This window comes from Podarcis melisellensis (genome assembly GCF_964234715.1).
Source record: "Podarcis melisellensis genome assembly, chromosome: 7".
NCBI classification, from domain to species: domain Eukaryota; kingdom Metazoa; phylum Chordata; class Lepidosauria; order Squamata; family Lacertidae; genus Podarcis; species Podarcis melisellensis.
The window spans coordinates 49,793,514-49,818,489 of record NC_138539.1 but is presented as its reverse complement, the minus strand read 5'-3'; the positions used below and the strand labels follow the sequence as shown (position 1 = coordinate 49,818,489).

General features: G+C 39.8%; 2 protein-coding genes and 1 long non-coding RNA gene across 12 annotated transcripts in view; 2 read left to right on the top strand and 1 right to left on the bottom strand.

The window, feature by feature from the left end:
* Positions 1-14,810, top strand: part of FAM210A (family with sequence similarity 210 member A) — a 28,962-nt gene extending 14,152 nt beyond the window's left edge. The window contains exons 5-9 of one of the 4 annotated variants that reach the window (XM_081919360.1): positions 666-2,047; positions 4,160-4,263; positions 5,874-5,967; positions 9,504-9,560; positions 11,872-14,810. In XM_081919360.1, the coding sequence (XP_081775486.1) occupies positions 666-965 (300 nt within the window). In that variant the 3' untranslated portion in view covers positions 966-2,047; positions 4,160-4,263; positions 5,874-5,967; positions 9,504-9,560; positions 11,872-14,810. Of the gene's footprint in view, positions 1-665; positions 2,048-4,159; positions 4,264-5,873; positions 5,968-9,503; positions 9,561-11,609 lie in introns of those variants that run through there. The other 3 variants (XM_081919361.1, XM_081919362.1, XM_081919363.1) reach the window with 3 other exon arrangements.
* The window catches only part of LOC309374455, a 538,694-nt gene extending 518,610 nt beyond the window's left edge, over positions 1-20,084 (top strand). Inside the window, exon 2 of the long non-coding RNA XR_014170587.1 lies at positions 18,035-20,084. This is a non-coding gene — a long non-coding RNA (uncharacterized lncRNA). The remainder of the gene's footprint in view (positions 1-18,034) is intronic.
* A 3,044-nt stretch (positions 20,085-23,128) lies between these two features.
* Positions 23,129-24,976, bottom strand: part of LDLRAD4 (low density lipoprotein receptor class A domain containing 4) — a 261,071-nt gene continuing 259,223 nt past the window's right edge. For all 7 annotated transcript variants that reach the window (XM_081919355.1, XM_081919354.1, XM_081919353.1 and 4 more), the window contains one exon: positions 23,129-24,766. In XM_081919355.1, the coding sequence (XP_081775481.1) occupies positions 24,224-24,766 (543 nt within the window). In that variant the 3' untranslated portion in view covers positions 23,129-24,223. The remainder of the gene's footprint in view (positions 24,767-24,976) is intronic.

Below are 24,976 nucleotides of genomic sequence, written 5' to 3'. Positions count from 1 at the left end.
ATATGTCTGATTTATTGCCCTCTCCTTAAAATACCTACCATAACAGAGTAATGCAGCATTGTTTCAATAAGGAATGAAAAGGTACCCTGACCACTGTCTAGCCTTCATATGCTCATGTTATCCTAAAGATACTTCAACCTAATTGTCAGTTTCTTTGATATAGAATAGCTGCTGCCTTGCCATGTAAAGCTTGTTGTGACTTGCACACTAATCCTATTTCCTAGTGCTTCACTTCTAAAGGATCAGGTTTAAGGGTCTGGAGGGGGCATGATCTAACTATATTGTTGCTAGCAACCATTGCTAGTTCAGCAGCATCCTCACTGCTGCTGCTGCTGCAGTATTTGTCAGCTCCTGTCAGGCAGCAATACTTACTTATACAAGGGAAGATCTAAAAAGACTGCCCCATATCCCGTGTTCATTTAGCAACTGGAAGGTATACTGAAGCTTGGGAAAACTCGCACATATCTTTTCAGAAAGTAGGAAACTGGGATGGGAGGGAGAGTTTTCCTGCCAGGGTAAGGATGGTGCTTTAGCTTAAGAAGTACAAGTAGTTTTTGTGCTGCTGCAGCTAACAATGATAGACGTGTCAGGAATTTTGCCTGGTAAGAGGAATTTGCCGTTGAAGTTATACATGTATGTGTATTTCCCTCCCTCTTACTGACAAGATTGCAACTCCGGCCAGATACACAGTGACTTTAGGAGGGACATCTATCACTGTAAAGTACCTTCGTAAGCAAGGCTACATGTCCACACCACCTCTAGTCAAGGACTACATTCAGGATCGAATGGAAGAAACGAAAGAGCGACTATCGGGGAAAATGGAGGAAACCAGAGACATGATTAGTGGCAAAATGGAAGAAACAAAAGAGAGGCTGACTGGGAAGATGGAAGAAACAAAAGAGAGGATAACAGAAAAGATACAAGAAACAAAAGATAAGGTTTCATTTATAAAAAAGAAAGAATAGGAAAATTGGCGGCAAAACCAAAGCATTCATAACTCTTTAGCAAATGTGGAATGTATACACTTGCTGCTTTTTGTTCCTGCTTGTTTTAGATGTTTTGGGCTGATTAGAAAGTGCCAGAGATTTGAAAACTAAAACAATAACATCTAAGGCTCACACACAACTTTAGAAAATTCTTGCAATATATGTTAGGATTTGGGACCATAGCTAGGTCCCAAAGTGGGGTTCTGTGGTCTGCCTAATTATGACCAACAGTCTTGTCTGGATCTTTGTGGAGGAAAAACAAAGTTATCGACACATCTGATTTGAGCTGACCTCTTTGTCACTGTTAAGTGTCTTGGAAGCAACGTATGAGAATGTTTGGGTCATGTACACAAATGTATTTTGGAGATGGTGTCAATATTTGTAAACCATTTAATCATAATATTCTTAAAAGATCAGGTAATTATAAAATATATATTACTGCTATATTCTTATAAACAGTTTACTGAATGGTGTATGAGAGAGACTGTAAAATGATACTAAACTTAATTGTATATTTCAAATGTGCAATTGGATTGATTATTCCACTGTTAGACTAAAAATGTCATGCCATCATTAAAAGTTTTGAAAATGGAGAAGATAAACCTACCTCTGCATATGAATAGTAATTTACATTTTCATCATTGTGTTTGAAGACTGATAGGTGCTGCTGCCTTTTACATTGAAGAATCCTAGAAAATTTCCACAAAACTTCAGCATCACTATACTGTTGAGTACTATAGAGTAATCTAAATTTTACAGGTGTGATTCTTATGATTCCCATGTTATTGTCATTTTCTGTGGGTGGCGGTCAGTTAAGTTTTACTCAGAGTAGACCCATTGAAATTAATGGCCCTGGCTTAGCCTTGTTCATTAGTTTAAGTGGGTCATCTCTGAGTAAATCTTCATTTACTCCAAAGTTACCTGTTCTGTCTGAAGCATAACATGGCATTTCAGTTTTCTATGATTTTGTTTTTTAAAGTGCTTATAAGCTGGAATATAAAGGAGTACTGCATTGGAGTGGGAGATCCAGAAACTCATGGTGCACCCTTTTAACCTCTTGTGTATGTATACCACTGCTTGTGCTGTGACTGGTGGAAAAGGGATCCAGTGATAGGATTGCACCCAAAGCAGCAAACATTTTTGCAATCTGGTTACCTTTAAAGTATATGAAGGAAGATATGTATTTGTCAGTCTATTTCTATACTTGCTTCTTTTATTTCTGTCCAGTTACCAGAAAGCATCTGTAGAGTTAATTTCATAAAGTCCCTCTTTCAGGGACATTGTGAGAGATGTTGCGAGATTGATGGCAGTCCAGGAGGCATCTGCAAAGTTCATTGCCAAAATGTGCTCTGACTTTTTCATGCTACTGATTTAAGGAATTGTTTTCTTTAATGCTTTCAAGTATAATTGTGCAGAGCAATTAAGACTTTTGAGAGTTACACTATTACAGGGTGAGTCCTTTAAAAGAGGCCCCGTGGATACAGAGTACCCATGTTCCACGGGACCTCTTTTAAAAGACTCACCCTGTATAAGAGTTCAAAGACAGTATTGTACAATGGTATAAATTGCTCCCCTCTTTACATGGTCAGTTTTCAATGGTGAGGCTGAACTTACTGCCACTTGTGTGTCCCAGACTGAGTTTGTTGAATCAATCTTCCAAGTGTTCACCATGCCTTTTTTCTTCCAAGGCAGTGTGTTTCCTTTGGTTCCAATTGTGCAGGATGAGCACCACTCAACACTGCATGTTCATCCTGGCATTACTGTATTAGTTCAACTGAACTATCCAAAATACCCCTGATATGAATTTTTCTCCTTTCTCTCATCACATGGAAGATGAATTGCCAGTGTCATTCTGGCAGCTGGCAATGAGGATTTTCTGTGTACAGCAGGAAGAAAAATATGTGATAAAATAGGTAGTTGTATCCACCACCAGGTGTAATGCTTTTATAAGCATGCTTTGTGAATGGGACTGGATGCACGAGAGAGAAGACATTGGCAGTTGGCTTTTTGTCTTCCCTTTGTCTTTCTTGGATCTTTTAATTGAGAGAAAGGATTCTGGGAGAAAATGGCTATGGATAAAATATTCAAAAAGGTGGAGGTCAATACAGCATGAACATTCGCCACACCAATTTTAAATTGCTTTAACTGCAGGTGTCAAACTGGGACCTCCCCTGTGGCAGAGATTTGAATCAGCAGCCATTTTCACAAAGTTTATTAGCATTTGTAATAAAGCTGAAAATAACAAAAGCAACATGAAAGCAAGGCACGTGGCCAGCATCGGGAGACGCAGGGAACTGTGACCAAGGTTGTGCCCCCATATATTTGGGTCAAAAATAAGCAGCCCTAAAATAAGCAGCCCTAATGTAAGTCTGAATTCAAAGTGGGCACCTGCTTATTAATGAGATATGGTTTACCTGGCCTTGTACCCTGATATGTATTGGCTTGCTTTTTCCTAGGTAGATGTGTGGATCTTGCTAGAGGAAAGCCCCAAAGGTTGATACTTAGACAAGCATACTTCAGAAAGCAGCACTGAGGTCATGAGGTCATCACAACGTGCAAGGACAGCATAGTCAAAAATAAGAGCCATGGTGGAAGTGAAGTACCACCATGGCCTTAAGTGCAATATTTATTTTATTTTTCCACAAAGAGCATGTTGGAGAGTTATGCTGTCAGGTGTCAATTGCATGGATGTTAGCTTTCACCCTAGTACAGAGCTGGCCACTTTTACCTTTGCATATATAATACGCATAAAATAGTACAGGGGGGAAATAGATTTCTAGGCTGCAGTCCTCTATTTCTGAATCGACTTTCCCTTCCTTGTCTCTGTACTTTTAAGCCAAGTTTAAAAGAATATATTCTGGTTTAATGTCAGTCTATTTAAACGAAACAATTCCATCCTCTTTCTTGAAATAAAATTTGTGTTTTGTTGTAGTGATAACACCTAGGACTTAAAAATAATATTGGGGTGGGATGTCACACTGGTGTAAATGGAAGCAGTATCTGCATGCTGCTGCTGTGCTTGATCATTCATTTCAGTGTGACTTTCCCTGGCTCTCTGTGCCAGCCACACTGAAGGAAGATGGCAAAACCACAATATTTGGTGAAATGTTCTGTTTCATCCGCTATCCAATTTATTCCTTGACAAGTTTGCCTTTTTCTTATATCCACTGTAGATGGATCTTGCTGGAATAAATTTTGCAAAGTACCATTATTAAAGTACTCATGGCACATCATTACTGTCTGTGGGTTCTTCTTGTGTCACTGGCTGAGAGGATCTGTAAGTTATAACTCCCTTTCACCGTCCTCCAATATGCTTTAAACATTATGCTGATATAGATATAAGTTGTGTGTAGTGTATGTTTTTGAAAAGCAATTATCTTTTAAATGATTTTTTTTCATAACTTTTGTATCCTTACTGTGGAAATAATTGTGCTGAGACTTTTGCTTGGAGTTTGCAGAAATGTTATTCTAATTTTCCCTAAGCGCTAACGATACTCTTCTGAAAAATAAACTTTTGCTTGTGAAATGGTTGTAATATTAAATTGCATCACAACCATTCTCCACTTGGTCCCTAATAACTAGTTTGCTGTTACAAATTTTCTTTTGAATTGTTTTCTTTACCACTGTAATTATCTTTGTGACTCCCATCCAAAAGAGAAAACAGACAAATGGAGAAAGCTCCACTGGACCCAAGCCATTTGCTTCAAACACCTTGTGGCCTCATGTATTCTATATGAATTACATAATTCAATATGGGGGGAGGGAACTTGCTTCATAGCAAGAGCGCCAAACATCATGGCTTTTCATTCATTCTTTGGTGAAAGGGTTCTGTTTTAATACTTCAGTTAAGCACAAATCCATAATATTTCCCTCCAAATAACTGGTACTAATTCCAACAAATTTCTCCAGAAAAGTATGGATCAGACTGTGCCTATGTTATCTTCTCACCTGAATCAAAACATTCTGTGTAAAACGTTATGTGAAGGCATCTTTAGTGAAATAAATTTCTCAGCTGCTGGTGCCAGCAGTGATTCAACTGAAGAGAGCATTATCAAGACTTGCTTTGTACAAATATAATGAAGTGTTTCCTGGCATATACCAAAGTGATCAATACTAGTTCAACCAGCAGAGCAATCCTAAGGTGATAGGGGCTGGTGTAGTAGCAGACCTCCTTTTCCATGCAGAGAGTAGGACACCTGCAGGATCAAACAGTTCTTCAGCCATCTTTTATTGGAGCCTAGTCTTGTTCCTTTAATTTCTTAAACAAAATACTATAAAGAAAGCACTTTTTAGATGCACAAAAGTTTTTGTCACCATTTTTAGAATAAGTATTAAAACAGCATGAGACACTTTGGTATTTCAGCACTACTAGGTTGTCAAGTTTCTGTCTTAACATAACTGTTATGAACAAACAAGCTTTGTAACAGGAGTATTTTACTGAGAAGATTTCAGACTTTGGAAATGGTGAGATGTAAAGATCTCTCTGGGCAAGTTTTCATAAGTATACTGGTCTGAGGCTTAAACATCACATGATAGCAATTGCATAAATGCTTCCTCTGCCATATGATCAAGGGTCTGGAAACCAAGCCTTATGAGATGCATGATTGTATCTCCCATGTTGTTTCAGCCTGATGGAGATCCAGTCAACTTTCTATTACTGCACTTCGTATGTGAATTAGCATTTTCATAAATCCAGGACTAGTTTGGGTTTAAAATCGAAGCTTGCGTGCTTTGCAGTACAACATCTGCTTAGAACTGGAACCTGAACAAGGCCCACAAAGTCAATAATTTATTCATCCATCATAGCCTATCCAGGTCACTCCCTGTGTCCCTAGAGTACCTGGGAATTCAACAGCCATGCTTACTTGGCATCTGATTTTATTTTAGCTTGGAAGCTACATCTCATGAACTTGCTGCCTGTCTCGCTGAAACAAGATGCTAGATAATGTGTGCACAGAATCTGCATGCAACAGACTCCCAGGTAACCTGATTTCATATAGGCATAGCCTTTGTGTTTTTTCCTCCTTTCTATGACTTTTCTGTCAGGTTTGTTTAATGTTCTGGTCTTCTGGTTATGTGTGATCGCTTTGGGTGGTTTGCTTAATAAAAATCAAGCTCTATCCTTCTGCATAAATCGTTTACTGTCACCCATAATAATAATTACAGAATCTTAATTACCTCTAGCAATTATGTGGCTAGTCTGATGAGGACAATTCTGTAAGTAGAAAGAACACATCTTGATTGTATAAGCCTGCAAGCAAGCCTGTAACATTGAGTTTGTTTCCTAGCCTGATTAATTGATGAGACAATCACAGGCGACTCTGTGCATTAATATAAACTTGGTTTGTTGTTTTTAAAGAGAATTGTCAGCTTTTTAAAAAAAGAAAACATACAGTGTGGTGGTAGATTTTTATTAAGGGGATGTATTTGGACACGCAAATGTGACTAGAATAATAATAGATAATGGAGAACTTGTCCACCACAATGTAAGTAATGCAAGGTAGACAAAAGGAGAAGTCAACAGCTTTTCATTACTGATAACTATTCTCTAATGACTCTAGGATTGACTATAGCCAGGGTTAACATTGAGTGTGTGTGTGTGTGTGTTTTAAGGTGATGTTTTGGTTATATCAAGCAGTACCTTGGGGTAGGGGTAGCATTAGAGCAGGAATTGCCACGTTGAGACTTGTAGTCCAACATTAACTGATGGGTTGCCCACATTAGCCATTCCTGCTTTCATATATTAAGGTCTGGAGAGCAGAGGATATAGATAGGATATAGATAAGAAAGAATAACAAATCTGTTATACATTCAAAAGGAAAGAAACTAAATAAATAGGAGGCCAAACGTCAGTGGTGGACCAGAAGGCATTGTACAGATAGATTATAATGGTGCTTATCAACTATATTTCCATTTTTAAGAATAAATTTACAAGTTTTTACCCATCACAACTTAAAGCGGAAATTGACGGAGTACATTAATTTGACGTAGTAAATTTGGAATTGATTAGAGTTGTTGATTAACTCCAATCACCATTGGGACAACATCCCATCCCCAACCTCTGTTATGCAGGCCATAAATTTTCAGATGTTTGAACGTCTTTCCACATGGAACATCTTGAGATTCCATGGAGGAACAGCTTCATGACATCCCTAGTTACAGATGCCCCTTCCCTGCCCGGAAAGGGCCGTAGAGCATCAACTTTACATGCAGAAGGTTGCAGCTTCAGTCCCAGGCTTCTACGGGTAGGGCTGAAACATCTCCTGGAGAGCCACTACTAGTCAGACTAGACAACACAGGTTGCTGGAGGTGGTGGCGGATACTAGGCATGTTGGCTATGCTCCGCTTCCACAGTTGGAGTAAGTCATGCTGAAAGCCAGTTGCTGGAAAGCATGCTCTGATATTACTTGGGGATTCCCTACAGGCATCTGGTTGGTCACATTGAGAACAGGATGCTGGACTAGCTGGCTCGAGCCAGCGGCTCTTATATGTTATGTATCCTGTTAGGTGTTTGTTGGAAGATCCTTTGAATACCTTGCTCTTTTGTAATCTGGCAGTGGGTCGATGCTGTGGTCTTAGGTGCTAGTGCAGACATCCCCAACCTTCGGCCCTCCAGATGTTTTGGACTACAATTCCCATCATCCCTGACCACTGGTCCTGTTAGCTAGGGATCATGGGAGTTGTAGGCCAAAACATCTGGAGTGTCGCAAGTTGGGTATGCCTGTGCTAGTGCTATCTGATATTAGTTTAGCTAGCAAGGAGGCTGGAGAATTTTTAGCCATGTCACTCACATTTAGAAATTCTCTCCCCAGAGCATTTCACTCCATACTGGCTTTCAGAAAATTTGTGAACAAATAAACCTTTTGTATGGGTGTGCACTTGGATATTGATCATTGTCTCGCAATAGGTCGTGGTGGTTTTTTAGCCTGCCGTGGTGTTCTAACAATTAGACTGCTATGGTTGTTGTTTGGCTTCTGGTTTTATTGATGTGTTTAACTGGCTGGTTTATTGATTATTGTAATGCCATGTTTGCTACCATAAGGGCACATTTTGGGGCCACGTGTGGGCTATAAATTTCAAACATGAATAAATAAAGATAAATCAGCCCAACCTTAAGAATTGCTAGCCTCAAGCATAGGAACTTGTAGGCGCCAGCGATGAGACCTGCTCCACAGACTGTGTCTTAAGAAAAGCACTAACAGCTAGAAGTGGGTATCCCATGACAATGCAGTAAGGGGTGTGGAGAAGAAGGTGCAAGTAGAAGACCATGCTCAAGTGCATCATGCTTTTGAGGAGGACTTAGCAGATTTGAAGCCTTGTTGCTGCTGCTCCTACAATGTGCATCAGCCAGAGCATTAAAGCTGCCACAATAAGTGAGGTTTACTTTCCAATTGGTAAATGGGCTGCAATAAGATTTTGACTTTGAAAAGAGCACATATCCCAGTTGGCAACTAAAGGGCTTGATTTTAAAAATTATGTAATCCCATTCATGCCAATGAGCTCAAATCACATTAAATCCAAATCCTCTGCCTTAACTGAAGTGTCGATTGGTCCTAGCTACTTCAGTGACAACTAAATAGCCTTAAATCTGAGTACTTTGATTTAATTAGCTTGGGAATCCCATGAGAGACACTTATTTTGCTGGACTCGTTTTCTGGTTCTCCAACAAGAGAACAACAGAATGACCATTCCCTGGGCACTTTGAGGATGACTTGTTAAAGAGAGATATATTTATTTTTTAAGACTTTTGGAATCACATTGTTATCCATGCTGAGCAGTGGCACAGTGTGCCCTGATCCTCAGTCTCTGAAGCATTCAAGCCTGGGAATGTCACATTTACCATGAACGGATAGGGGAAGGATGTACACACACACAAACAGGGTAGGGGGAAAGAATCTTTTCCGTAGTGAGAAGAATAAAACTGGTTTCTTTTCTCTTTTTTCCTTGCTAAGAGATTCCTGCTGTGTAGGGTTAAATGTAGGTCAAGCTGTCTGAGCTTCTGTCTGCGATCTGCAGCACACTCAACACTAGATTAAATTGGGATTTTCCACTTACTCAACTGTCAATCTCCGTAATATCGGTAAAAGTTAAATTAATCAGGAGTGAGCAGGGCCTGGCTCTCAAGGGGGCTTCTTGAGCTCCGGGGTGTTGCTTAGGCTTGTTGCAGGGAGGGGGAAAGATATGGTTTCTGTCACTAAGATACTGCTGTGTTCTGGCTGTTTGCCTAGAAGCTTCAGAATCTCAGAGAGAAAGAAAAAAATGTGCCGTTGTTAACACAGATCAGCAGAGCTGTTGGTTTTTCTTTCTAAGCACCAATGCCACACAATTTGCATAAGAGACCCACAAAAAAAATGCCCATTTGTGTTCTCTGGATAAATCAGGTTGCACTGCTTTCTTAAGTTTGCTTTGTTTGTGTTGACATCTCTAAACACAATAATGTAAGAACCTGTCTTATGCAGAATTAAGACCATTGGTCCATCTACTTCAGTATTGCTATTATCTTTATTCCCAAAACAGCTTATTTACCAAGCCCAATGGCAAACTGAGCTGGGGAAGGAGATTCACCCATTACAAGTAATTATACCTCTATTCATTCCTCTTCTATTCCTTTGCACAAGGGCCTTGAAAAGCATCAGGGAACTCCCTGATGTATTATGAGGGGGCTTCCTCTGCTCCTTTGCAACTGACAGCAGCTCAGAACCTGACTTTTCTTATGTCACCACATGTCAGATATCCTGTTTAGGTTTGCGGAGACCTTTTAAAGCACCTAGCATAAGACTAGATTTGCTTTCTGCTGTTGTTTGCAGGGATGGTATATTTCAGAGGAAATTCTGAAATACTCTGATATGTGGACCCACAGAGTAAGGTTAATTTTGAGGTATGGGGTTTCCTTGAGGTACTGAGTGCAGCTCAGCTCAATCCACTCCGCTGCCAAATATACTGTCTCCCTCTGGTAATGAGCTGCTCTAAGCCATTTTTGTATAACATACAATGAGGATGAGTTCAATGCCATGCAGAAAATATTGTGCCAGGCTGTGGATTAAACTCTGCTGGAAATATGTCCTTCCCTCTTCCCATCTGAAAGTGGAAGAGGTTCAAAGAGCCAGTGTGGGATACTGGTTAAAGTGTTGGACTGGGAGCTGGGAGACAGACCCTAGTGAGCTTCATGGCTGATTTTGTCTCTTAGCCCAAGCTCCGTCACAGAGTTGTGAGGATAAAATGGGGAGTGAGGATGCCATGTATGTCACCTTGAGTTTCTTGGAGGAAAGGGTGGGATATAAATGTAATAAGTAAAAAGTCTATGCTGAAGTTATAGAAACATTTAGGTATCTAAGATTGTATACTGTTGAATATTATACAGATGCACTATACAGTGGTACCTCGGTTTACGAACTTAATCCGTTCCGGAAGTCTGTTCTTAAACTGAGGCGCGCTTTCCTTAATGAGGCCTCCCACCGCCACTGCCCTTCCACCATTTGGCTTCCATTCTTAGAACGAGGAAAAGTTCGCAAACCAGGACACTACTTCCGGTTTTGCAGAGTTCGTAAACTGAATAGTTCATAAACAGGGCTACAGTGGTGCCTCGCAAGACGAAATTAATTCGTTCCGCAAGTTTTTTCTTCTTGCGAGTTTTTCGTCTTGCGAAGCACGGTTTCCCATAGGAATGCATTAAAAATCAATTAATGCGTTCCTATGGAGACCGCTTGCCAGGCTGGCGGTGCAGAGAAGGGCTTTTCTCCCCACCGCAAGCCTTCAGCACAGGTACGGGAACAGAGGGGAAGGCGCACAGCGCTTCTCCTCTGTTCCCGAGGCTTGCGGTGGGAGGAGGGTTTTTCCTCCCCACCGCCAACATTCAGAACAGCATTCTGAATGTTGGCGGTGGGAAGGAAAACCCTCCTCCCGCCGCCAGCCTTCGGAGCAGCCTTCCGAAGGCTGCTGGTGGGGCGGAGTGACCTCCTCCCGCCGCCAGCCTTCGGAGGAGCCTTCCGAAGCCTGGCGCGGGGAGAAGGGCTCTCTGCCCCATCGCCAGCCTTCGGAGGAGGTCCGAGGACAGTGGGGAAGATGCGCTGCGCTTCCCCGCTGTCCCGGAGATTTCCCTATGGGCTTTTGTCTTGTGAAGGAAGCCCATAGGGAAATTCGTTTTGCGAAGTGCCTCCAAAACGGAAAACCCTTTCGTCTAGCGGGTTTTCCGTCTTGCGAGGCGTTCGTCTTGCGGGGCACCACTGTATTCTTAAACCGAGATACCACTGTAATCCCCATTGCTGGCCAAGACCAATTGGGCTAACTTAAACTAATAACCATAATCCTTGAATTTATAAAGCAGAAAAAGCATCAAACAAAATATGTCCTGGCCTCTTAATGGAGTGTAAATGAGGTCATTTCAGGAGATGATACAGGAAGCAGGGTTTCTTTTTAACTGCACATTTTAATTAGAACTCATTCAAAGCACAGCAGATCAAAAAAAAATGTGATAATGAAAAAGAAGCCTAATTAATTTTTTGTCTAAGCAGCAAAGTCTCAGAAAGAGAGCATTAGTTAGAAAAGGGATTATTATTATTATTTTTAAAAATCAATACGTTTGGGAGGCTGAAAGCGAACCCTGAACATTCTACCACATAATAGCAGACAGATACTGGATTCAACTTCCAGCAGGAAACCACCTATGGAGATGAGAGTGACCCTGTCTATAGCTGGTTGACAGGCAATGATTTCAGGAGGCACAATCAAATGGAAGCCATATTTTCAAACAAATATAATTACAGTGAAAAGCAGATTAGGAGAAAGATCAAAGCAGTCTCAGAAATGAAACTGTGTACATTTGACTGGTGCATTGGGGATTTGGGACCAGGGTTAAAAAAACAAACTTAGCTTTTATCTTCTTTAGCGGAATCTATAAAATGAAGCTTTGGGGGACAGGGAGAAGAAATCAACTCTCTCAAAAGTGTTGTTGGAAGATACACCCAGAGGATTCAGTAAAAGTAGTTTTGGATTTATTTAATTTTTATAGTAAATTTTTAAAAAGTTAAGTTTAAAACCAATGCGTCCTATATGACTAAATTGTTGCACTAGCAGAAACCAGCAGAACTAGCACAGTTATACCTCCCCCCCCCCCCAGATCTGCTCTGGAGGGTGGAGAGAAGCCCCAAAACACCACACAGTGTGGGAGGGGAAGAAGATTATGCTGTTGGAACAAGCAGTTTATTGCCCAAGGAAATGCTCTTCTTACGTTTTTTCCAATCAGCCTATCTGGGCATGCCCTGATATTAACCCATTTTGCTGTAGTTATCACTTTTTGCTACAGTTCAACAATTTTCACAGGCTCCTCCCCCTCCCAACATACATGAACTCAATATGAGCTATAGCAGGAAGCAAATTCACACTGCATCCAAAACAAATTTACAGCCTAGAATCCCGAGACCTGTAGTTTCCTTTTCATAGAGCTACACAGTTCCCAGCACACTTAACAAAACTTCCCCATCTTTGGGGGATGTCATGGGTTTTAAATGTATGTTGCATTTCCAGAATATATTCAAGCATCTGTAACATTGTTAGGCTTCCCGCCCCCTCATTTTAGAGCATCATCTGTTTGAGAAAAGAAAAAACTGAACAAGAGACCAATTAACATCTTGATTTTTTAATAGCTTTGTTCTGTGGTTTGACCACAGCTCCTTAAGAACAAGCATAAAATCTGTATTTAAAACTAACAACAGCACTTAGAGCAACATTTTCCTTTAAAAGTATTGCAATAACAGACCTTAGGTCTAAAAACTAGAACATCACCATTTGCTCAGTTAAAAGGAGGCAGGTACACAACTGCTGAAATCTTTTTCTGCATATAACTGGAAGTTACATTAGAAATTAAGCAGCAAATTGAGGTTAAAGAGAACAACAGAAGCTTAAAGCAAGTTAAGATTCCTTGTAGTTTCACATGAACCACTACCAATAAGTTTGAATAAAAACCACGTGTTTTTTTTTATTTCCCCCCCAGATACCTTTTAAAAAGTTTAAATGAAAGACTAAATATTGTAGATAGTGCTGTATTATTTGTATTTTTGGAATAACTTCAAAGAAAATGAACACACACAAACAACCGAGGCAGACATAAGAGCAGAACATATGACCCAGTTTGGAAAGCAACAAATCATATGCACCTTATTGTGTAACACAGATTATAGGCTGGAAAATTAACACTAAAATAATAATAAAATGTACTGAAAGCAGGCATGAATGCAGCAGTAAATTCAGTATCTAATAGCCAAGTTAGTGTGCAAACAATAGAAACATTATTTGCTATTTGAAGACCAAGGTCTCTGGTAATGTGTAAATTGCTTTAGTACTGCACGTAAAGAAAATAGTTACTCTGATAAAGTCTGTTTTAATTTTTGCCGTCTTAACAACATGCCTTTGAGCTCTTGTTCCAGAGGGAAAGTGTTTGGTTGTATGCAGGTTGTTGTGGGGTGGGGTGGGGGGCTAAAGTTTGATTTAAAATGATAGATATCTAATAAGTGGCAAAGTCTGAACGGAGCTCCAGGTCTACTTGACAGGTTTTTATCATATCTTTCCTCACTGCAGATTCAAAGCAGGTTGATTATTTTTAAAGAGAAGGGTTTTGAGGGTTTGGGGGTGTTGGGTTTTTTTGGTCCAATGGGTATAAAACATTTTGTTATTGCAATTTTCAACCTGCATGCTAAATACCACCCTGCACACAGTTCACTAACATGCAAGGTTTCATCTACTCTGGAGAACATCACAATAGCGCAGAGCAAGCAAGGAAATGGTCAGCACAACGAAAGTTTAAAAGGTTAGCACTCCATCTCCCAACCAAATGAACAAACAATATTTAAACCGTGCACACAAGTTTTTGGGAGGCTACTTAAAAATCTCTGGTGTGGGTGTGGAGGTGGAAGAACAGAACAGATGGCAAAAATATGAAAGCGCCACAAACACCACAGTACTTGAGGATGGGGATAGCAATTAGTATCCTGGTACAGGATAGAAGTATATATTTCCTAGAAGGATATCAACAAGCAAAACTGCAGGCCTGGTACAGAAATAACGATATGCTAGTAAGAGCTTAGCGAAGAACACATTTCTGAACTTGTTTGGCCTTGTTCACCTCCACTGTGAAAGACAATGCAGACTGCTTCTCAGATTTGGATCAGTCCTCCAGCAATGACCTAGATAATGATTGCTGACAAGGACAGCCAAAAAAAAAAAAAAAAAACTTTTTAAGCACAGCCTTTGAAAGCCACAATGTCTCCTGAGAACACAGCCACCACGAGACATGGAGGACTTCTCTTCATTCCTGTAAGTTAAGTCAACACAGGTGTGGTCAAGCATCAATTTGTGATCCAGTTTTGCTGGGGGTGGGCTAGAAGAGACCGACTAGGATAGTTCTGTTGAGTTTAACCTGAAAGGCATCCACGTCATCACCGTGTCACTCAAGAGGAGGAAAACATAGAATTGTTAGAGGAACAAATTTCACACTCTTGAGTAACAAGGTCATTCTGAACCTATGAACCAACAAGGATATTGAAAAGGGTTCCTTTAAAAAAGAGAAAAAAATAATTACAGTATTCTGCTGTCTTCAACACTAAAAACCTGCCTTAGTTTTTTCTGAGGTATTTGCTTTGCCTAATAAGCCTAAGCTCCAGAAGCAGGATACAGTGCAGACAGATGGTGAACTTGTACTGCCAAGGCAACCTTGCTGAGCACAGCACCTGCCACACCAAACAATATTTTCCTTGTTCTCATCAAGGGTCTAAGTCCTGTCTCATTATCCAAATTAAAAACAAAGTCGCAAAAGCAAAATAATAATAATAATGCAATAGACTCTTTCATAAGAAAAGAAACAAAAAAATCCATTGGCCAGAAAAAGAGGTCTTGCAAGGAAAGTAGCTTGCATCCTTCAAAAGTCACCATAACCTCAAGCATTCCCAAGTTCAACCTGCAATGGGCAACCAGAACCTTTTAAAATCTTGTCTGTCTCACACATACACACACTGGATGGACAAGTTGGGAAGACACATCAAGATGGCAGTGCTTGTGTTCACTAAAATGAAAAGTGCATGAAAGTTTGTGCAGTGAAGAACCTGCAAAATTCTGTTATTTTTGTGGGAGGGTAGCAGCAGTATATGTTATTCCTTATATCACTTGGGTTATAAGGACTGGATAGCAAGTCTTGTATCACAGTGACGAGCACATTCCTACTGCAAAGGAAAGATGTGCAGGGAACACCAATTCACCCCCCTTAAGATCACTGCCTGGACCACACACTAAATTTAAAATGGCATTAAAAAAAAAATCCTGCTCCTGTGAAACAAAAATGCTTGTCCATTTTACATTTGGAAGGGTGGTTTGGAATTAAGTTCCTACTTTAACCAAATCTTATTTTAAAATGTTGGCATTTCAAATATAGGTGTTCTTAGGATTCAGCCCATCTCTAGGTTGATCGTGTCATAAATAACAAAAAGAAGCCAAGGCTGGTCTAATCTCATAACAAGTAAAGCAACAAGGAAAAATCAGCAGCTAGCTACAACGTTAAGTATTTATGCATTTAAAGTGACACACGCAAACACCACTCACAAGTGACTCCTTACAGCAGAGATGCATCAAGCAACCAATTATCATCAACAGGCTAATAATCAAAAGTGGTTTGTTCAAACTTTTTTTCCCTTATAGTACTTTGATATTTAATAGGAAAATAAAAATACATGGGACTTCCCGTCCTTTGTATGCATTCTTTTGCAAATTCTTACAAAAAAGGACGAAGCACATAAGTAGGCATTCACAAGTTCTATGCCTTTTTGTGTTTAAACAGTTATCTTCTATACATTATGTTACAATATTAACAATGGGTTTCGTTTTGTTTTGTTTTTCTACCCATTGGGTAGGATATGTGCATAATATATTCATGTTATATACAGCACCCTTAAAAATCAAAATTGAAGAGACGGATGACCAAAAAAAGCACCATTTTCAGTGAGGCACAACAAAGCTGGGAGAACAGGCTCGAATCAAAGGATCATTCAAGTCACTGGGAATGTTTCTACTGATTTCAATGGCCTTTGAAGTTTCAAGCCTAGAGAGTGCAAGGGGGATGTTCCTGAACTTGAGGCACCTTAGTTGCTTATGAACTATAATCGTGCATACCTCCAAATGATATATTTTATACACAGTCATATCCCTTTCGTAACGTCAAACACAGACAAAATATTTATTTATTTGAAGGGCAAAGAGATGGGGTGGGGAGGGAAATGGAAATGAGATCCTAGCACATACCATGTTGTATCCAAACAAAGAACCTCACATACCAACTCTACTTAAAGCAGCAGCAGCAATACCGCAACAACCAGAATTACATGAAATTAAACCCATACCCATTTCAATGGAACAGACTTTACATGAATACAAATGGATTACTCATCAGCCATCACTGTCAACACACACGTTTGGTGAGACTGGAATAAAAGATTTTCCCCTAGCCCAATGGACAGTTTTCTAGCATTAAAAGGGAGCTAGAGAATGACAAAAGGATCATTCAGTGCACTGGATTCCGAACCACCAAAATTCATGTAAACTGGGGAACAGAACAGAAAGAAGCAATAAAAGACAGTATGAGAGCTTTCACCAATATATTTGTAGTTCTAAGATTTGACACTGGTAGTTGTCATCTCTGTAATATTATCAGAAAAAAATTAAACCAGGCAAATGAATCACCTAAAAAAGTAAAGCCACTTTCAAAACTGGCATCCAAAAGGCAATTTACCATACACACCACTGACTTCAGCAGGAGTATGTTCAAATAAAGTAGTGAGTAAGCCTGTCTATTATGGAAAGTCCGTAAGTGAAATGGCTAGTTTGGCTATAAAGTATATCTTTTCACTACAAGTCAATACTTGGATAATCCGATTACCTTCAGAGTGCTTGTAATAGTATGCCCCTCAGGTGCCAGGGATGGAGGGTACAATTCAGTGTAAAAAAAATAAATAATCTTATTTTGGCAAATGATTGGTGGTTCCTTTGTCAACATAACTGAAGAATATAACTGTCATTGTCTTCTTATACCTTGTCACAGAAAACTCACTTGTTTTAAGCCATTGGGTCATCCAAATTGCAAGCATCAGTCTCCATATAGGGGCCTCTTTATTTTTAAGGAACACTTGTTTGACATAGTCCCCAAAGCCTGTAGCAAGCATTTTTCTAATATATACTAAGTAGCCTATCCATCAAGGAAAATGTATATGAATGAGCCCTGTCTCTAGGATGACTTGGAACAACAACAATAGCATTCTATTAATTAGCGTTAATTTAGGAAGAGAAATCTTCCATGGAGTTCTACAAAACAAGAAAAAGTAAACCTTGCTTGATGGCCTTACCATATATATTTTCAAATCCAATTCTAAGCACTAGTAGCAGCAGAAACTACATGGCAGCCACAGACTTCCCCCAAGGATCATACCAGAGTACAAGAAGAAATTACTTTTGCCATGTCTCCATTCAAAGAATGGGAGGAAAACTGCATTCTTCCTAGCCAAATCTAGACAGACACATACACAAAGGTGCACATACAGGTAGGGGGAGGCAGACTTTTGAGAAAGAAAATACTGGATTTAACAGAATTTTTTAGTAATATTTGCTGACAAGCAAACAGTGAAATGAAGGCAAAGAGTGGATTTTTAAAAAAGAAAAACCTTTGCTCATTTTTCTTTAGGAAGGTAACGATCCAAATTAAAAAGCAAGTATTGACCAAACTACACCCACAGACAAGGTAGTGCTTGTGTGGTGTTGCTGATTCTGCTTCCACAGGTTCAAAAGGATGCTTTTCTACTTGCATCAATCCAAAAGTAGTCCTGAACAGGACACTTGCAAAGAAGAGAGATCTTGGATGAAATGAACGTTCTCGCACATACGCCTGGGTGGGGTAGCAAGAAATATAACAAAGGACCCCTGGACGGTTAAGTCCAGTCAAAGGCGACTATGGGGTTGCAGTGCTCATCTCACTTTCAGGCCGAGGGAGCCGGCGTTTGTCCACAGACAGCTTCCAGGTCGTGTGGCCACATGACTAAACTGCTTCTGGCACAAATGAACACCGTGACAGAAACCAGAGTGCACAGAAACGCCATTTACCTTCCCGCAGCAGAAGTGCCTCATTATCTACTTGGCACTGGCGTGCTTTCAAACTGCTAGGTTGACAGAAGCTGGGACAAAGCAATGGGAGCTCACCACCATCAAGCGGATTCAAACCACTGACCTTCCGATCAGGAAGCCCAAGAGACCCAGTTGTTTAGACCACAACGTTACTCGTGTCCCAGCAAGAAATATATGAACAAGAAGAACATATGAAAAGAAGAAATAACTAGATGTAATCACCTGACCAAATACTTGTTGCATTCTCGTGACAAACACTTCTGCCTTTTACCAGCTCCTCTCAAATGTGTAGCTCTAAAGGCAAAAAGGCTTAATTAGTTGATTTATACCATTCAAAAAATCGATACCAAATCTCTGGAATAGTACTGAAAAAGTTTCTAAAATCTGAATAGACAAGATATTCAATGAATCTACAAAATTGAAGTGATATATAGAAATTCCATTGGCTTCACTAAACTGCCATTTGGAAGTTATGTCAAGATAACACCTTGAACAATTGTGTGCATTGCACATCATTTTAGAGACTTTTTTACTGAGTTAAGTGTTCTAATATTTTCAAGGGGTTCCGCCACCACTACCACCTCCATGCCTATAAAGCAAAGGTAGCATTGTTTCACAACGGAGTTTTCCTCCAAATTAAAAAGATATATAAATTAAGGTTATTTTTTTACTAAAGCTATTCAAAAGTTGGAATATGAGAGATGTTGTAGCAAGGGGTTTGATTTGTATGGGGGGAGGAAACACCTCTGCCTCCCTAGTTTAGTCTGTAGCTGGAAAAACATTAAATGCCTAGATAGTATGATTCTGTGTCATACATTACACAGGCACAAGAACAAAAATAAATTATAGTGTGATAACACAATATTTTCAGAACAGCAAAGTGATCTGGGTTTTTTCTTGGCCAAGGAGCATGCAGTTAACTGAACAGTATGATATCTCTTGGACATATGAAACTGCAAGGGCAGTTTTGAGTTTCTGCATCCATGATGTTTCAAAACAAGAAAACAGAATTTCTAGCAGTCATGCTATGGTGCAGCTTCAGTGGACCAAAGACTTACTGCATCCTGATGACACCACCTGCCCCTGTTGATTTAGCATTATCATGCCAAAACAAGAAAAGTGGTACCAACCAGAAACAGTATCTGTTTGTTGCACATTATAAGTCCCTGTTCTGGAATGTGTCCACTGAGCTGATGCTCAAGACTGCCATTTTGATTAGCAAGAATAAATGTGAAGACTGGTAAAGCTCCTGTGTGGTTTGCATATCTTAGTATCACTCCAAACCCGCAAATCTAGATGGATCTTTAAATGCTCTACATACAACTCATTGTGCAAAGTGGTGTGAGGTTATGGTATACAAGGAATGCCCCTATTTCATAAACATATCCAATCAGTATTTTGTGTAAAGGAATTGGAAGACATAACAGATGTAACTTAATTTCATGCCCAACACCAAAGAAGTAGGAATGAAGCCCTGAAAATGTACATGGAGTGCAATGAAAAAAGTAGCTCCCATTGGTACTTTATTATAACAACTTTCACTTTTAAACTGCACAATTAAAAGTCCTAAAACAACAACTTAAATTTAGGCTAAATTATCTTACCACCTTAAGCCCCTCAGTTCACCATTTTCACAAGTGAAGAACTTGTGAGCTAGTTCTGAGCTAGAATTCTTCTAGAGTTCTCAATAGGAATCGCCACATAAACCTTTATCCTTTCCTTCCTAGGAAGAGGCATTTATAACATTTTAAATAGGGATCCCATATATGCAGGCCTTGAATAAAGTCTGTTAATACTAGTGAATTTCTCTCTCCTCCACAGGAAAAAGGGAAGATAACACTGCAAATTCTGAAAGAACTAGATTTAGATACAATTGATTTTCAAAACCAATCGAAGAATGCTGCAAAATAGTTTAATCTGTACCAAATTAAAAGCAATTTAAAAAGTTCTTTGATTGTACATGGTCTCAAGCCCTAGTTGAAAGAAGCTTGAGAGGTGAAAAAGGAAACTATTTTTTGCATTATTCTCCTGCATAACATCTGATGTTGGGGGGACTGCAACACACTAACAGAAAAATGACAAGGGATAATCCTCAAAGTTGGGTTTAAATCCCCTCTTGCATATAGTCTACAAAAAAATGGAGCAGCCAGTTTCCACACATCCCTTCTGTCATAGGTTGGTTTTAGCATTGTGTGTGTCTCTATAAAGAGAAGATGCTCCCTTTTGAATGATGCTAAACATGAAAAGGTTTGGGACCTTGATTTTGTGGTCTATACACACTTTGCATGTTTCATATTGCTAGCCTTCCGGCAAGACAAGCCCTACGCCGACACAGAGACAGCCACTTCAAGCAGCTGATTTTGGATGAACTGAAAGGGCAACAATCTGTTTGTGTGCTTTTAATGTTAAGGAGAGAGACTACCTCAGATATCAAAATAATCTTGACCAGCTTTTGCTATTATTTGCCAAGACTTGGGTACAATATTTGGGAGCAGGCCTCTAGTGCTTGTCTGAGGCCGGGGGTGGGAGTCTTGTTGGAATCAAGTTATAAACTCAAACAGTGTAGGTCCAGCAGGCTGCTGGTGAGCCCCCCCCCACCCGAGGTCTGGGGCAAATGTATCTTGCCCCCCCCCTCCCCACTACATGGGCCTGCTTGGGAGGGCACTTGTTTTTAGATGTACAGTTGATGAGATTTTCCGCTTAGAACTGATTTTTTAAAGTCATCCTGCACCAAGTCAGGATTTGTTTTGATTTAAGAAATTATCTTGCATTTTAAACATAGCGACCCACCCCTTGACATCCCTTCCCACCTCATTCAAGAATATCTGCCCCCCCAAAAAAAGAATCCATGCCACATTAAGTCTTGTCCTGAAGCAAGTACAAAGGATGCACAAAGAAGCACATTAGAATTTACACACTTCTAAGCTCACTAGCAATTCTCATCCAAGATGCTAAACAAACTTTGTTCTCATTAATGAACCTGGGATCAAATTAATTATGTCAGGAATGCCCTTGCAGGTGCGAAAAAGGACAGCAACAAAGGAGAAATGTCTCAATACTCATAGATGCAGCAAAGGAAAAAGAAAGAAAGAACCCAACAGCCAGCCAAATAGAGATTGTCCCAGCTCAGGATGGCATTAATGTGGTCTCATATATTTAAGTTGGAGATTATGTAAGTATAAAGGAGAAAGATGTTTCAGCCTTGATGCTGCTTAGACACATAACGATGGGCCATCTCATGGGTAAGCATCTGCTCATGAATATGCATCTATGTTTAAGCCCTCACGCCAACTGCATGAACGATGTAGAGCTTTCTGAAATAATAAAACCTTTGAATAAACACAGGAAATTGGGAGAGCTCAGGAACTTGTGGCAGCCACCTAGAAATAATCCTAACCCTCTGCAGATCAGTGCTTAAACTTAACACCAGACCAAATCCAACAGCATTACCTTTTATGGAATACATTCTTGGCAAAGAAGGGAGGAAATTTGGAGTCCAGGTGATCTAATGCCAACACCTACTTGCCCATCGGTTGATCCAATAAGTACCAGTTTGTCAGCTGAGTTCCAATTAACGACTGCTGAAATGCAAAGACCTTAGAGGTTTGAATAAATTATCAGATCATACAACAGGAGAAACTTTCTACAGATGCAAACTAATTTAACACATGTGCAAACTTTAAATCCAAATTATAATATAAAGGTATGCCCCATCTCTAACCATTTAATTCTGTAATATTAAGTTCAGAAACGTCTCACTTGGAAATCACATTAGGCAGGAGCTGAAGAACAGCTGGTCATTTAGTCTCACTGAACAGAGTCCAGTGGATATTATTAAATGGATACTACTAAATCACCTTATAAGCTTATCTCCCTTGAAAGGAACAGCATTCACAAAAAGCAAGAACTTCAATATAGCTGACTTGTAGTGGCTGTTCACACAACTAAGCTATCACGAGATATTTAGTTAACATGTGACAGACAGAGGTATGCAAGTCAGCCCCGCTTACTTAGATGAGAAAAAGAGCTTTTAAATCATGGCTACTTTAGGACAATGAGGAAGTGGGCTCTGGTCAGCTCACAAAAAGCTGCTGTGGTTTTAGATTATTAGCTAGACTGTCCCTCAAGATAGTCATCAAGTTCACAAGCCACCTTAGATTAATGAAAGCATATTTATACAGAGAAAACATCTAAATCACAGATACACCACACATGCTGATTTGGCATAAAAACCCTGCATAGATCAGAGACTCCGTTCGGCAATCAGGTTTCAATCTTAAATTCCTTTAGTTTGTGAAGTTCAACAGAAATCCAAACTTCATCAAGCTGAGCAAGGGCTACAGTGCAGGTCATTACAATAGTTGGTGCACCTGTCAGCTGTTCGAGTTTGCAAAATGGTGCCCTTAACGACTATATAAAAGGGAGACTTCCAAGGGAAATCTTTGCCATGCAGCTAAAACTCTCTCAGGAATATCAAAATTTAAGACGCTTTCTTTTAAAGTTCATTTGTTAACTGCATTTGAAGTACCTATTTGTGCTTTGTGTGTGCTTTGTTTTCACAACCAGTCCCCTTTGGAATACCTTCCAATTTCATTTGCAACACAGGTGATCAATCACAGAATGAAATACAAATTCACTGGGATGCCTTAGGCTGCATTTTCTTTAAAAAAAATAATATATATGGTACAGTTCTAAATGATTTTCAAAAACATGACACAGCATGATCCTAAAAACAAGTTTACACAACTGTTTGCACACTCAGTTCAGATCAGTGCATGAAGACATGATTAACCAATTACAAAACTGATTAACTCAGATTCCCAAACAATTCCCCTTAGCATTCTAATGGTGCAAGCTCTGCAAACAACCACTTTAGCATTGTCAAACTAGCAGAAGAAATGGAAGCTACTAGGGAGAGGTCTGATCTAGCACACAAAAGATAATAGGAAAAGCACAACAAAAGTGCAATTTAACAGCAAAAACTCATAATGTATGTTTAAACCATTTATTGTAGGATGTCAGGCTATGCAACTGATTATGGGCTCCAGTGAAGATAAAAATCTGCAGAAGCTTTAGGTAACAAGGACACTGCGTTATTATTTTTTTAAGAGAGGGGGACAAGCAATAAGATTTAGTAATAATCACACACAAAAAGGTAAATGCATCTGGCATTTTTATCTGCTTCTAGTTAAACAAATGGCTTATAGCAAAAACCACCTAAAGGAAACGTCTGTAATTTCACATTTGCTTTCTTCCACTCATAAATTTCTAAGACAACTTGCCAATGTCCCGTTTGAATGCAAAAATTATTGCAAAGGGTAGCATGTTAAGATGTCTTTTGCTGTTTATTTATTTATGGAAAATGGTAAAAGATCTGATTAAATCAAAGTCCCCTTTCAATGATCAATCAACAGAAGCCTAGACAAATTTCTGAAGAGGGTTCCTAGGGGCTAATCATTATTCCACAGGTGAAAAGACAACATATAGAAGAACTTCATGTAAAACAGTTCTCATATAGTGCAAATTTAATACACTTGTATCACAACACAAATTAACTCCTCGTATTCATCTAGGTTTTTCCCTAACTTTATACCTTGGCACACAAAACAGAAATGCTGAGTCAGATAAAAAATTCACACTTCTGGGAGGGCGGGGTAAGGATAGCAAACTGGCCAATTTTGCCCCCATTTAACTAGTAACCCTTTCTTGTCCTCTTCTTTTAGCCATTCACTCAATATAAAACTGGCTGTGTAAGCCATATTTCTGTGCTAAGTTACCTCTTATAATTAAATAAATTCAAATAGTTTATTTAAAATAATAATAATATATTCCCCCACCCACCCCCCAAAAGAAAAGAAAAGTAGAACACTGCTCATGGCCAAACTGAATGGAAGGTTGTAGTTGTTTCAAACCACTTTTCATGCAATTCCCCTGAAAGGAATCAGAAACAACAGCTTTGCACGTTTGGTTTTACGAAACCGCATCACATGAAACTTAAAACAATATTGTGCACAGGGGCATAGAAACTTCTACCATGCTCCTGCTTGATGCTTCCATCTCTCTTCAAGTGCATATGGAAAAGGAAACTAGACAAGGTTTCCTGGTTTCCTGTCTTTGCCTTTAATTGGGACTATTGTGCTCTCCGAATTGTTCTGTTGAAACTGAAGTCTGCTCCCCCTATGTGACGAAGGAGGGGCGTTGCTTTGCTGGTGATGGAAAAAAGAGGAACCTGGGTAATGCCCCATGACCTCACTGTAAGTCGGGGGTGGTCCTTCCATCCTTCCATTACTGCTATAATTGGTTGCACTTATGCCCGAATTGCTGCTTGGTGGGCACGGGCCCCCATTGTACATTGAAATGTCTATCAAGTCGCTGTCAAATATAGTTCTGTTGGGTGGTGCCCTCACAGATTCTCTGTTGAGTTCCATCTGTTGTTCTGGGTCCCGAAGCTGCAGAGTGCATGGCCCTTGGTATGGTGGCGGCTCTTCACCATCGGAGAGGGAGATAGTAGGAGGGAGGTCAATCTCGTGCTGCATGTATGGGTAGGTTGGCTGGAAGCGGCTGAAATGTTCCCTCTGCATAAAGGATGGAGCAGTAAACCTGTCTCTGGACCGTGGGGCATACATGATCTGCAGTGTGAAGGAGGAGGCATCAACTAATCAATCAAGTTAAAACCTAGTTCACACATGTATTAGACATACTCAGTACAGAACACATAACAGGTGTGGGGTAGAATAATGTGGAAGCATCATCATAAAGGGTTATTTTCCTGGATGATATTCTCCAAGAAGTCTTATATAACCCAAGCATCTGGGCCAAGGAAAAGGGCACGGATGAGT